The 13,032-nt window shown below is 43.5% G+C and overlaps 1 protein-coding gene across 2 annotated transcripts; it reads right to left on the reverse strand.

The window, feature by feature from the left end:
• Positions 1–560: 560 nt before the first annotated feature.
• On the reverse strand, positions 561–12,926 carry rbm18 (RNA binding motif protein 18). Of its 2 annotated transcripts, none has more exons than XM_068705808.1 (6): positions 12,736–12,926; positions 11,610–11,720; positions 6,318–6,444; positions 5,488–5,568; positions 2,576–2,676; positions 561–1,523 (listed from the first exon to the last, which is right to left on the reverse strand). In XM_068705808.1, the coding sequence occupies exons 2-6, from the start codon at positions 11,711–11,713 to the stop codon at positions 1,340–1,342; spliced, it is 597 nt and encodes a 198-aa protein (XP_068561909.1). In that variant the 5' UTR covers positions 11,714–11,720; positions 12,736–12,926; the 3' UTR covers positions 561–1,339. The 2 variants fall into 2 exon arrangements, with proteins under 2 accessions (XP_068561909.1, XP_068561908.1); XM_068705807.1 differs by having other exon boundaries at positions 5,482–5,568.
• Positions 12,927–13,032: the final 106 nt, after the last annotated feature.

Here is a 13,032-nt window from a genome sequence, read left to right on the forward strand (position 1 = left end):
GCCAAGAAATCCGGAGTAAAATGTACCAACATATTTTGTCTTTTTTTTTTTGTGCCTTAAACAGGACTTTATAGTCTCAAACTGCAGGAAAAACAAAACTCAGATCACATCAGAAGTATAGCGCTCCACAAATATTACATTTTGAAATAGAACGTTTCCACATTAAACCCATAGAGGCAAAATGCCTAAAATATGAAAATGATTTACAGCAACTTTTGGTAGACTGCACAAAAAACCCATAACGGATGCTATAATAAACATCAGCTGTTACAGAAAACATTGGGACTTTTGTCTGTATGACAATTGTTAGTCTGCATGTTTCCGAATAATTCAGGACTGCTTTTTTTAACTGATGGTGGATTAATGGGTTTAATTTATTGTCCTCTTAAGTCTCCCATTAAAGACAAGCAGACGGTTTACCACGTCTTATAAAACAATATATCAGCATAAAAGCGTGGACTGAGATTATCCTTACGTTAAATAATAACAATAACACTGAGTCCTGTATTTTATGAGCAATGTAGAAAACCTAAAAAATTGCATAAAACACACTGCGGATGTGATATTTAATAGTCTTTTAATTGGTAAATTAAAATAAAGAGATTGTGGCAGGGGAAATACCAAAACTCTACACAACACAAACAAAGCCAGTAACTGCAGACATATCAAAACTGGATCCAAGAAAAAAGAAAGTAAACTATCAGGTAAAGAGCCACACACACACACACACACACACACACACACACACACACACACACACACACACACACACACACACACACACAGCAACATACAGTGTCGCAGAGTGGCTTGTTATCATGTCAACTCCATTAATACAAACCTGTTACAAATCTGTGTATCTCATCCTCTTCAGTGAAGTCTTGAATAAAGAATTGTATTTCACCTTTGAATAATATGATCTGAAACTAGAATCAACAGGAGGATGGACATCTAGACTCTGTAATAATAACGCTTCTCTTTCCTGGCAGCTGTGCATCATGTAAATCACAGCTGTGTGACTCAGCTGCATTAAATCTCAGCAAAAGTGAGAAAGCAGACTGATAAGGGATCCAACCTGCACAGCGGTCAGGTATGGGGCATATGTTAAGACTGAATAATAACCGATAACTATAAACCAAAATAACTAATAACCACTTCAGGTACTCGTCCGTGATTGCTGCGATTACTCCCAAAGAGTCTGGGTTCTCAAAGTGTTGTCAAAACCTTTTATTCCCAGATGTGAGTAGTCTCTATAGCATCTTGTGTAGCGTCTGTTTGTTGTGTGGGTGGGGGCTGAGGTGTGTAGGGGGGGTGTCTTCAGAATGAGTCGGATGATGGGTCATCTCCTAAACTTGCGGAAGGGCCTGCTCTGGTTGTTGTGGTGTGATTTAGAGTAAGGCTCCCAGCGTTTCCTCTCTGGCGGTTTGTTGTAAACGTAGGCCGACGGACCCGAGTAGTCATCATCTGGATTCTCCTCCATCATCTGGAGCTTGGCCTCGATGGCGCGGATTTTAGCACTCGTACTAGGAGGTAGAGAGAGAGAGAGAGAGAGAGAGAGAGAGAGAGAGAGAGAGAGAGAGAGAGAGAGAGAGAGAGAGAGAGAGAGAGGAGATGTAAGCAGCGAGGCTGAAGGGGAAATACCAGTGGTGGTGCTGAGTGGAGAACTGAGTGATGGGACAGATCGTGGCTGAGGGGGAAAGAGGAGATATTAGCACTCTTAGTAATGGCAGGGACAGATGCAGCAGAGGGGGAGAAACAAAAAGGAGCACCAGCAAGAGATTACCAGTTGTGCTGCATGAAAAGCAGATGAAAACTTGCATTTAAATGGTGAAACGGGATTTTGGAGGAGCAAGTGAGAAATATTACAGTGCAGGTGAGACGGAGAGTGACCGAGTGAATGAGCTCAACAGGTCTAGAAGGGGTGAGGAGTGTTTACGTCTCCTCTGCTCCCGCTGTGTGCAGAGATTATTTTTGAAGTTTACACTAGAACTGAAGTGTGGAGACTTTCCTGAGTCCTGATGGCTGAAAACATGCGACACACACTGGACTGAGTCGGTAACAGTTGATACCGGGAGACCAAGAGGCCTTTGACCGACTGAAGGGCTCCATTTGACCGACGTACTCCACGTGTATTTGTGTATGTGAGGCTGCAAGCGGAGCCACAATAATGGAACATGTTAGAAGTTGCTTGAACGGGACTTTGACGTTTTTCTGAACCAAAGCCTAAGTCCACTAGTATGAATTTAACTTGAGCTGTGGATGAAGGAACAAGCTTGAGTGAAATGATTTGTTAGGGTATGGCCCCTAAAGTGACCAGACTCTACCGCCACACTATGTCATGTTTTGTGACGACCTGCATCCACACTAATATTTTCCGCTGACTCCCCCCCCCCCCCAAGACTTTCATCCACTCTGAAACACCAAAACATAAGGAAACTGTTTCTAGCTTAGTTTTTGGCGTGCAGAAGGACAAGACAGTGGGACAGAATGTTTTTTGGATTTAGCTGGCTTAGTGCAGACACTAAGAAGGCCAGAAGAACAACCGACGGTGCTGCTGTGTGGGTCTGCTACCAACCTGAGGTGGTTGGATGTGACGGTTCCATCCTCTGCCGCTCCGCTGCTCGACGGCTCCAGACTCGGAGGCATCGTTTTGTCGTTACGGAAACCTTCAAACCTCTGCAGGTGAGACACGTGGCCCAAAACAAAAAAAATGACCCACATACACAGTGATGGAGACACGGATGGACAGACAGATGGAGAGAGACAAAGGGGTAAAAAGACAAATAAAGACCCCTGTGCAAAGAGACAGAGAAACCTGGATAGTCTCACCTTAACCCCCCCAAAACAATGTGCTTAGTGCATCATGTGTTCTTCAAAGTCAAGACAATACTGTCAAAGTAACGTGTTCTTAGCACATTTTTGGTACAATCATATTTAGAAACATTTTGAAACAGAAACAGAGAAGAAGAAGAACATCCTGTGTGAACCAGGCATTCACAAACCATCGGAGCAAACAAACACTGACAGCAGTTTGTCTGGAGAGCCAACTTCAGCTTCCTCCCACAAAGACCAACATTATTAAACTGAAGTATTGATTTTGTTTGGGTCGGCTTAAACAGACAGTAACTAAGCAGGACTGTGGGTCCAGCTCATAATCACACCCTAAGGCATGAGGAGAGAAAAGAGGGAGCAGCTGAAGAGAGCACAAAACCAACGTCTGCACTCATTCCTTTCAAAAAAACCACCTTCCAAACATCTCCACCAGCCAACACTGAACTCTTGAAACCTGCGAAGAAGAAGAGACAAAAAAAGAAGAACAAAAAAAGAAACAGGTCACATGATGGGCGTGAGAAAAACCCCGGCGCTTGGTGCAGCAGCAGCCATTCGCGGGAATATGATGCTTAGACATGAGTTGGGACTGAATAAAGCTACATCAATGCACAAACATGGTCTTACATACTGTCCCATGAAGTAAATAACATGTATAGCCAAGAATAGGTCTAACACAATGACCGTTCCAGCAGCCAGGACCCTTCCCTTCCACCTATTCCTTCAGGCGTGTAGCTGGAATGCATATAGATCTACAGCACATATCCAGTCACGTCACGCTGACTCTGTACACAAGACAAAGCCTAAGCTGCAGGAATGCGTAGAGCAAATGTTTCTAGTTGCACTTCTGACTTTAGATGATAAGCACACACTTGCTTCATTAAGGATGCGGTCACAGGGACCTCAGTGATGATGCATAAACACACACACACACACACACACACACACACACACACACACACACACACACACACACACACACACACACACACACACACACACACACAGGCTAAAGTGTGGATTAATAAATACAGAATAATACAGGACTGGATTCAGACACAAATGTTTAACTGTTGAAAAAAACAAAAACAGATTTGGGAAGCCATGAATGTTTATGAAGAGTTTGGAGCAACACTTTCATAAACGTTCATCAACGTGTATTTCCTCTCCTTTCAAAACTATGTAATAGAGTCAAGATGTAAGCCTGGGAATGAGACAACAACTGTCTCTGACTCATTTGTCCCAGCGCGTCAACTCTGTGCTGGAAATCACATTTGACTGGACCTGAGAACGGGCACCTTTGGTGGAAAGATGCTCAAATCGTACTCGTTTAATAAAGATTACGCTGTGAAATTCTGTTGTTGTATCCTGAAGAACAGGACAAATGCAGCGTGCCAGACGATGAGAGGGTCACTTTGATTGACATGTTTGTCTCTAGTCTGTTAAAGCACGTCATGGGATGGAAACAATAATCTTACAATTCACACTTTGTCAGCTGATCAGAAAGCTTGAAACAAACTCCCGCAGTGCAGCTTTGCTCATACTTGGCTAATGTGTCTGCAGCGTCACAGACATGTGTTGAATCTGAGCATAATCTAAATTAAAGCTGAACCCAAAACCCACTTTCACACCCAAACCCACTGACCTAGTTGAGTATCCCAAATCTAAGACATCGACGGCATTCCTGTGCTTAAAAACACTCCTTCCAGTGTCACAAACTTGCAGAGACAGAAACACAAACGTTCTTTATTCAAATAAAAATACGTTTTAATATTAACACATTTGAACCTGTGCATAAAAGTGCATCAAATCCAGATGATGGTGGACACCAGACCCTCACTATGTTAGTATTCAAGTATTGAATTTGAGAAAACATTCACAGTAGAAATGAACTGAGGCCACTGAGAGTAAAGCAGTAAACACGGATTTGCTTTGAGTCACCTGATAAAACAACAACACTGGTATTAATTTAGGGATATAAAGATATATAGAGCTTACATGTATTTGAGGTTTATAATGGTATAAATAACCAAAGCTATATTTGGTTGGAGTAGTGGATTTATCCTATGCGTGTTGTCTTAGAGGCGGCAAGCATTGACCTTGACCTCCCTCTACTGTGTGTGTGTGTGTGTGTGTGTGTGTGTGTGTGTGTGTGTGTGTGTGTGTGTGTGTGTGTGTGTGTGTGTGTGTGTGTGTGTGTAGGGCGTGATTCGTCTCTATGCAGGATATCCCTTCACCCATTGCCAGTAGGCGGTCTATTGTTAGGAGACAGGCATGGGTTGTGCTGGGATCTGCTCTCCATAATCTGCTGCAGTAGTAATAATGTGAAGCTGTAAACTAACAGACGCTTATTATGTTTTACAACAACTCAGACGGACACTCAGAATTTAAGTTCATAATTATTGGTTGAATCTCAATTATTTGCAGCCATGTTTCCGTCTATGTCGACAGGGACGCGGGGTTCCTCGACTGCTTTTAAATCTGTGAGAGTCGATGATGAGCTTCTACTGATGCACAGACGTACATCCAGTCTGTCAAACGGCGGCCTGCACCGCGGCGTCAAACGTAAACGGGATGTGCTTTAATCCACTAAGCTATCGGCGTGTAAAAGATCTTCCTTTTTATAAAACAGGAACCGAGTTTGACACTTACCCTCACCTGTGCGTGTGCCCAGCGCACGACCAGCTTCTTGGACAAAGCTAGCTTCCCATTTAAACACTGGATCGCCCTCTCTGCCTCCTGCAGACAGTCACACATCATCCACAGAGAGAAGAGGAAGTATCGTTAGAAACTGTCCTTAGAGAATTAATTAGTCTTGACAATGGCGAGATGATAGTATACCTCTCTGCCTGCAGACAGACCATAACTGACATGTGTGTGTGTGTGTGTGTGTGTGTGTGTGTGTGTGTGTGCGTGTGCGTGTGCGTGTGCGTGTGTGTGTGTGTGTGTGTGTGTTTGAGAGGCAGTGTGACGAAATGTAGTTTTGTCTAATCAAATGAGTGAGTGGCTTTGATGCTAAATTATATTAATGAAGTAGTGTGCACTAATGTGTGTGTGTGTGAGAGTGTAAAGGTAAACACACACACTTCCTCTTATTAACCCTTTAGGGGGGGCTTCACATCCCACTGATGGACACTAGCTGTGACACGAGATGCTCATCACGATCCTCAGGCCCGCTCCAAAACAAATACTCCCCGCTGAGCCTGTGCAAATATTCTTTAAAAATGCAATATCTGCATCGATGCAATATCAATTTAACTGCCAATCATTGACAGATTGTATCAATGAAAATTAGATTCAGTTTCACTTCAAATAACACATTTGTTGACATATGCACCATGTTGGTTTTGTAACAACTCGGTGTTTGACACGTCTAGGTTTGTACTATCACTTTATATCCTGTATACTATTCATACTGTAGCAAAATGAAAATAACACAGTACAACACATATGAATATAAATCATCTAAAAACCCAACGTGCCCGTACCTCTCTGGTGTTGAAGTTGACAAAGCAGTAGCCCCGTGGCTGCCCCTCCAAAGGCCCTGACTTATGAAACAGGAAGTCAAACTGCTTCACGTTGCCAAACTTCTCCAACAACTTGACCAGGTGATACCTAAAGGAGTCATGAGAACACACAGGAGGAAATGAAATCATGATTATTCTCACTATCTATTCTGTAAAGAATCCTTTCAAAAGAACAACGCTTTTATTTAGTAAGATATTGAACTTGAAAACGACTCTAATCTAATGTATACTGTAGTTCATCCGTATGAACTAGTCACATTCGCCACCCTGCGGTCTGCGAATCTGTCAAGTGGGGCTAATGAGAAGGACAGCTTTCTCTCCCTGACACCTTTTTAGCAGCAGGCCAGCTGGTGTGGCAGCCCAGTGACAGTAAATCTCTCACTGAGACAATGCTGAGGATACAGTAGCAGGACAATGAGGGAATAAAGAAGAGGAAGCCTCAAATCTCCCCTGAGCACCGAGCTCCGCACGAAACAACATCCACCCGCTGCGTGGAGCTGCCTGGGACCGCCGGACCAGGAACCAACGCGGAGATGTTGTCACCGTAGAGCTATGCGGAGGGTGAGCAGTTGTAGGTTTGCGTGTTACCGACCTCTGGCAGCCATGGGAAAAAAAATGAATTCTTCCGACAGTGTGAGTTCAGGGCCTCCTGTGGACGATATTCACCGCTATATTACTGTAAATACACAGGTGCTGAGTGAATGTTTCCAATGCACGCTGAGCAGCAGGTGCTTTTCCATTTCATGACTTGTCACAGCTCTGGTGTATGATGGGATTTATGTGAGTAATATGCAGAATAAAGGATCGTATGAGGCATCTGACAGCAGTACACAGCATCCTGCTGACTGATCAGTTACTGAAAACAGCTGTGAAGTTCTTCATGCTCTTGAGGTACTGAGACTTCAAAACAATAAGTTACTTCAGAAAGAACATTTAATTTCCTGGTTGTTCTTTGGCCGAATTTGCTAAACAATTTGCTCATGTATCACTTTACTCAAATACTGCACTTAAGTACATTCTCAAGTACATAGAAAATTCTCCTTCTTGAGTTAAACAAATGAGCACAAAATGCAACATTTCCATTAATGCAACAGTAATATTAATCCAAAAGAATCATATGTAATAGTAAAACACTGACTGCTACTACTACTACTGTACTTTTACGTTTGATACTTTACGTTTTTTTGCTGATAATACTTGCATACTTTTACTTAAGGTTTTGAATGAAGGACCGTAACTTGTAGTCGAGTGTTTTCACAGTGTGGTATCAGTACTTTTACTCAAAGTAAAGGATCTGAACACATCGTTGACGCTGGTTCTGTTCCATCGAGTGACAGTGAGTCACGACACAGTGACAGTGAGTCACGACACTGTGACAGTGAGTCACGACACTGTGACAGTGAGTCACGACACTGTGACAGTGAGTCACGACACAGTGACAGTGAGTCACGACACTGTGACAGTGAGTCACGACACAGTGAGAGTGAGTCACGACACTGTGACAGTGAGTCACGACACAGTGACAGTGAGTCACGACACTGTGACAGTGAGTCACGACACAGTGACAGTGAGTCACGACACAGTGACAGTGAGTCACGACACTGTGACAGTGAGTCACGACACAGTGACAGTGAGTCACGACACAGTGACAGTGAGTCACGACACAGTGACAGTGAGTCACGACACAGTGACAGTGAGTCACGACACTGTGACAGTGAGTCACGACACAGTGACAGTGAGCCACGACACAGTGACAGTGAGTCACGACACTGTGACAGTGAGTCACGACACAGTGACAGTGAGTCACGACACAGTGACAGTGAGCCGGCGTGCAAAACACTGGAACTGAAGCCGCTAAAGAGAAAGTCAGTCATCGTCAATTTCATCGTTTAACATCGTGATTTTTCCTGCTGTGACACGTAAACGTTTGTTCTATGAAACCATAAGTACCGAGAACAAAACCAAAACCGAAAATGAACAAACAAAAGAAATCAACAAACACTTCCCTGTGTTATTGTTTCGGAGCCTTTACCTTGTGTGACTTTCCAATCCTCACAGTGACCCCAGGTGTTTTGTATAACTGCCTTTTATTGTTCGGTTGATTGTTATTTGTAATTCTGAATTGGTTTGTTTGTTTGTGTTTGTGTGTGTGTGTGTGTGTGTGTGTGTGTGTGTGTGTGTGTGTGTGTGTCACCACACAGAGGACTGTACACGTTTATGTGCATGGATGGAACTCGATGTGGGACACGCAGGGTGAGTTGTGCGTCTCAGCTACAGGGTGTTGTAATGTCTTCCACCCTCTATGGCTCCCTGGGGGGCTTTAGGCCAAAGAGAAGTTCTGCTTTTCCCAGACAACACCCTGCACGGCTCCCATGTGACGGTGACTCCTCCAGCAGTACAAGTCTCATTTACAAAGAAAAGATGATATCAAATTAAAGTTCATCATATTACTTATGACATTAATCTGGACTCTCATACTCAAATAGTTTGCATTTGCACCTCTGAACCTCTGATCAGGAGGTCATTTAAGTCACATTTTATAAAGCCATGATTTTAGTATTGCTGTATATATATGAAGATAAATGTATACTGGATGTTTGTGCATACGTGTCAATGTGAGCGAGATTAGATGGCTGACACTCTAAGAACATTTTTTTTGGATGCTCGTGAGCTGAACCACAATGGACCGCTCCTCCTGGGGGCTGTAAAAACCACCGGAGGAAGAGGAGGAGAGGGGGGGGAGGAAAGGGAGGGAAAGGTGGGGAGACTGGGGGGAGTAAAGTTCATAGAGGGGATGTTGACGGCAAGGTGAAAGGTGGAGGAACAGGAGGAGAAGCCAGAAGAAGAGAGGAGGTGAGGAGCCCAGGTAGGGAGAGACACGAGAGCATGGGAGGCGAAGATGAGGAAGGAAGCGAAACGAGGGGGGGGGGGGGGGTCCAGTCCAGAAAAAGATAAGACAAAAGGGTGGATGCAGAGTGGGTCAGAACGGGGGAAAGGTAGAAGGAGTAAGTTTAGACTTTCTGGCAAGGCAACTATCTGCAGTTTCTGCATACTTTCATGAAAAAAATCTAGGCCTGCAGTAACACTGAGGTCACAGTTACAAGTTCTTTAATAAAACCTCATGACAACTTCCAGGTACGCAACTTAAAATGTAACAGCAGGACCAGAGAGAGGACAACAAGGGAGACGCTGATGGATTACCACTAATGAGAAAGTCCCTCTCTGAGCCACCAAAAGCACAAAACATGAATATGTGCTGAAAGCTGCAGTTACACCTGCTGTGTTTGTGGAAGGAAATGGGACTCAGGCGGGACGCTCATCTAACCTCCGAGAAGAGTTAACAGTGTGTTTCTGTTTTTACTGAGCATTTACAGGGACAGTAGAAAACAGCGTTAGAGTTTGTCTCTGAACACAGTTGCTGTTGACACAGGGGGACAAAGAGAGAGTCTGAGATGGAAGAAGAAGAAAATCCACTTCAGTTTTTTAAACCACAAGCTTGGAATAGTTTTTTCCACAGGTGTGTAAGCTATGAGCCCTACATGAATATAATATCCTCAACCACAACTACACACACACACTCCAGAATCTGTCTTTCTGACGGAGGACACAGTGGTCTACACAAGATTTAAGCGCCGCCTTCTTACCTCATCACATCCTTATCCATCGAATATTTCACTGACCAACCGCAGCACGACCTCTGATCAGCAAACGAGGCCAAGTACAATAATACAATCCTAAAATGCTGCTATTATATAAAAAAAAAGGCATTTAAAGTTGGGGTAGCCTTTTTATTCCTGCCGCTATTAAGGAAAAATGCCATTATAAGCTTTCAGCAAATTGTTATTTAAGTGGTACCCGAGGAAAAGGAAAAATAAATAGATTAAATGAACGAAACGTTTATACTGCTGTATGTTCAAATTAACCATTTATGCCTCAAAATAGAAAAATAAAGCAACCAACTTGTAGTATGCAATATGCTGTTTTTAATTACCAAAAAAAATCTCTTCCAGAATAAACAAAGTCGTATTAATATTCATGGCGTCATGTACTCCTAATCAGCACCTTGCATTTCAGCTCAGCGTTCCACTTCTGCCCTGACTTTTGGTTTGGTTCACCGGGACAAAGAGTGAGTGCTACCTACGCTACCCAGGAGCTAATTAATCTTCCCAATCAGCAGCAGGGGCCACGGGCATTTCTCTTGTTTTCCCTCCATGCTGTGGGGTAGTGAGCTATTTAAGGAGAGGTAGAGCAGAGCAGGGAAAGGGGAAGGAAACGCCTGTCTAGACGCCCACCAGAGCTGCAGCCCATACATTCTCCAGCATCCCCCACAGGCACACAGGCACAGCAACACTCCCCCTCACCCCGAAACACCACCTTCTCTCTCTCCATCACAACTGCATCACTATTACACTAAATGTAAGGGTGTAAGCTCCACACTCACATCAGGAGTTTTGCACATTTAGACACTCAACTGCACACATGCACACATGTACACATGTACACATGCACACATGCACACATGTACACACGTTGTTGTGGAAATGAGACACGCTAATAATGTACAAACAGACACCTCAGTGTTGAAGCCTGCACCACCACCAGCTGCCACCCAAACATCAACTGTGTATTTAAACATGCACACACACACGCACGCACACACGCACACACACACACACACACACACACACACACACACACACACACACACACACACACACAGTCAGCTCCAGGTTGACACAGAGAGAGTAAACAGGGCAGGTGAGTGAGGAATGATGGCTGCTCCTTAGCAGAGCAGGTCTCCACGCCTCGCTGCCTCTCTTTCACACACCCAGCCCTGTCTGCTCAGTCTCAGCCTGCGACACACACACACACACACACACACACACACACACACACAGTTAATCAATCATATATGCACACACAATGCATTGCCTCTCCATGAGGTAGAGCCTGGCAAGTTAAAAAGCAATACCTCAGGTTCAGAACTTACAAGAACCTCAAATCCAACACTTGTTGCTGCTAAAATCCAAAACCAACCTTGTGTTTCATTTAGCTGGCTGTGTCATACCTTTGAATCTGGCAATGTGTACCTCTGTAGTGAAATACAGATCTGCTTTTCCCAGTTCAAATAACTTTTAATCTCTTAAAATGTGAGACCTAGTTTGTTTGTATTTCTCTGTGGTAGTTTCAGCTCTAATCTAATCTGTTGCAGAGAGTGTGAGTCTGTCTGGAACCAGTAGTGGATTTACTCACTCTGTAATTTTGGGATCAATGTTGCCTATCCACAAGCGGTTTCCGTCATGGGCACTCTCTGACATGATGGAGGCATTTTTCACCGTCTCTGCCGCAGAAGACATGTGTGCTCTGTGGGAGGCAGGAGGAGAAGACGGAGAAGTTAAGCTTACAGAGAAAGGCAGAGATACGTTTGTGATTTGTGTCAGACACCCAGCAGTCATTAAGCAAGGCAGAAAGGTGAGCTGTTAATCGGAGGACTAAAAACATATTAAACTATGCTGTACTAACTCTATCTCTCTGAGCACCGTGGCTTATATGATTGATCAGAAGGCCTCTGGAAAATGAAGAGAAGTTATCAGAAAAGATATGCGATGTATCGGTGCTTTGTAATAAGAAGCCCAAACATGTAAATCTACATACATAGGTAGTGTTAATAACATGAAGACGGTGCTAACATCAACTGTAATTGAGAGCTTATTCACAGGTAATTAGATCTAGTTTATTTCAATTAATTCACAAGCCAATCATTTGTCAGTTCACTTAGATTCATTTCTCGTGTTTTTATATTTAACGGGTATTGTTTGACATTTCACCAGATGTTGTGTCGTAGCATCAACGTCAACCAGTGCGCTGATAGTAAATATGATGTATGTGTAACGCTACGTGTATACAGCTGTGACGAGATAGTGGTCAAACACATTGGAGACCCACTTTAACGTTAAACAATGTCAGCCCACTGTCAACATGCACGTTCTCTAGTGTACATGTTGCTATAGTTTAGATATCTAGATATCTAAACTAAGTAGGTACGTTACGTTTATTCACTGCGTGTCAAACACCTCATTCTTAGAAAATGATAAAGACAGAAGAACTATTATTTTGGGGCTTCTCTTAGGAAACGTTGACTTGCTACGAGCTAACGATAGCTTAGCTAAACGCAGGTGGATCGATCGACTGCTATCCGCGCGTTGCACGCGTTTCCTGGTTAAAACGATCGTGTTGCGTTTAAGTTAAAAGTAATCTCGGACATTCAGATGGCAATATGTTAAAGAAAAGCAACATCTATCCACTAAACGGTTAACAGTCCGTTGTGGAAGAGGAGCAGGCTGCTATCTGTGAGATAGCTTCGATAGTATCACTTTACCTCCTCGATCTGTCAAACTTCCTCTTTGATAGCGACTGGATTATTAAACTTAATTTACTACGGATCCCACTTCGGGATGATTCAGTTACGTCAAAACATAATACTAATCATCTCAGGCGATGTGTATGTTTTCCTGCTATCAAACTGACCAGGTTAGCTAGCTCGAAGGATAAACAGTCGCCTTGCTAACGTCTCACAACAAAGGCGCAGAATGATGTCGTAGATTGTTTAACTATCTGTGGAGTCGAGAGGAGAGACTCGTTTTTATTTGTGGCGTGTCCCGCAACTCTCTCCTCA

This window comes from Cebidichthys violaceus, unplaced genomic scaffold, assembly GCF_023349555.1.
Source record: "Cebidichthys violaceus isolate CVI_PGR_0920_01 unplaced genomic scaffold, fCebVio1.0.p SCAF_12, whole genome shotgun sequence".
NCBI lineage: Eukaryota > Metazoa > Chordata > Actinopteri > Perciformes > Stichaeidae > Cebidichthys > Cebidichthys violaceus.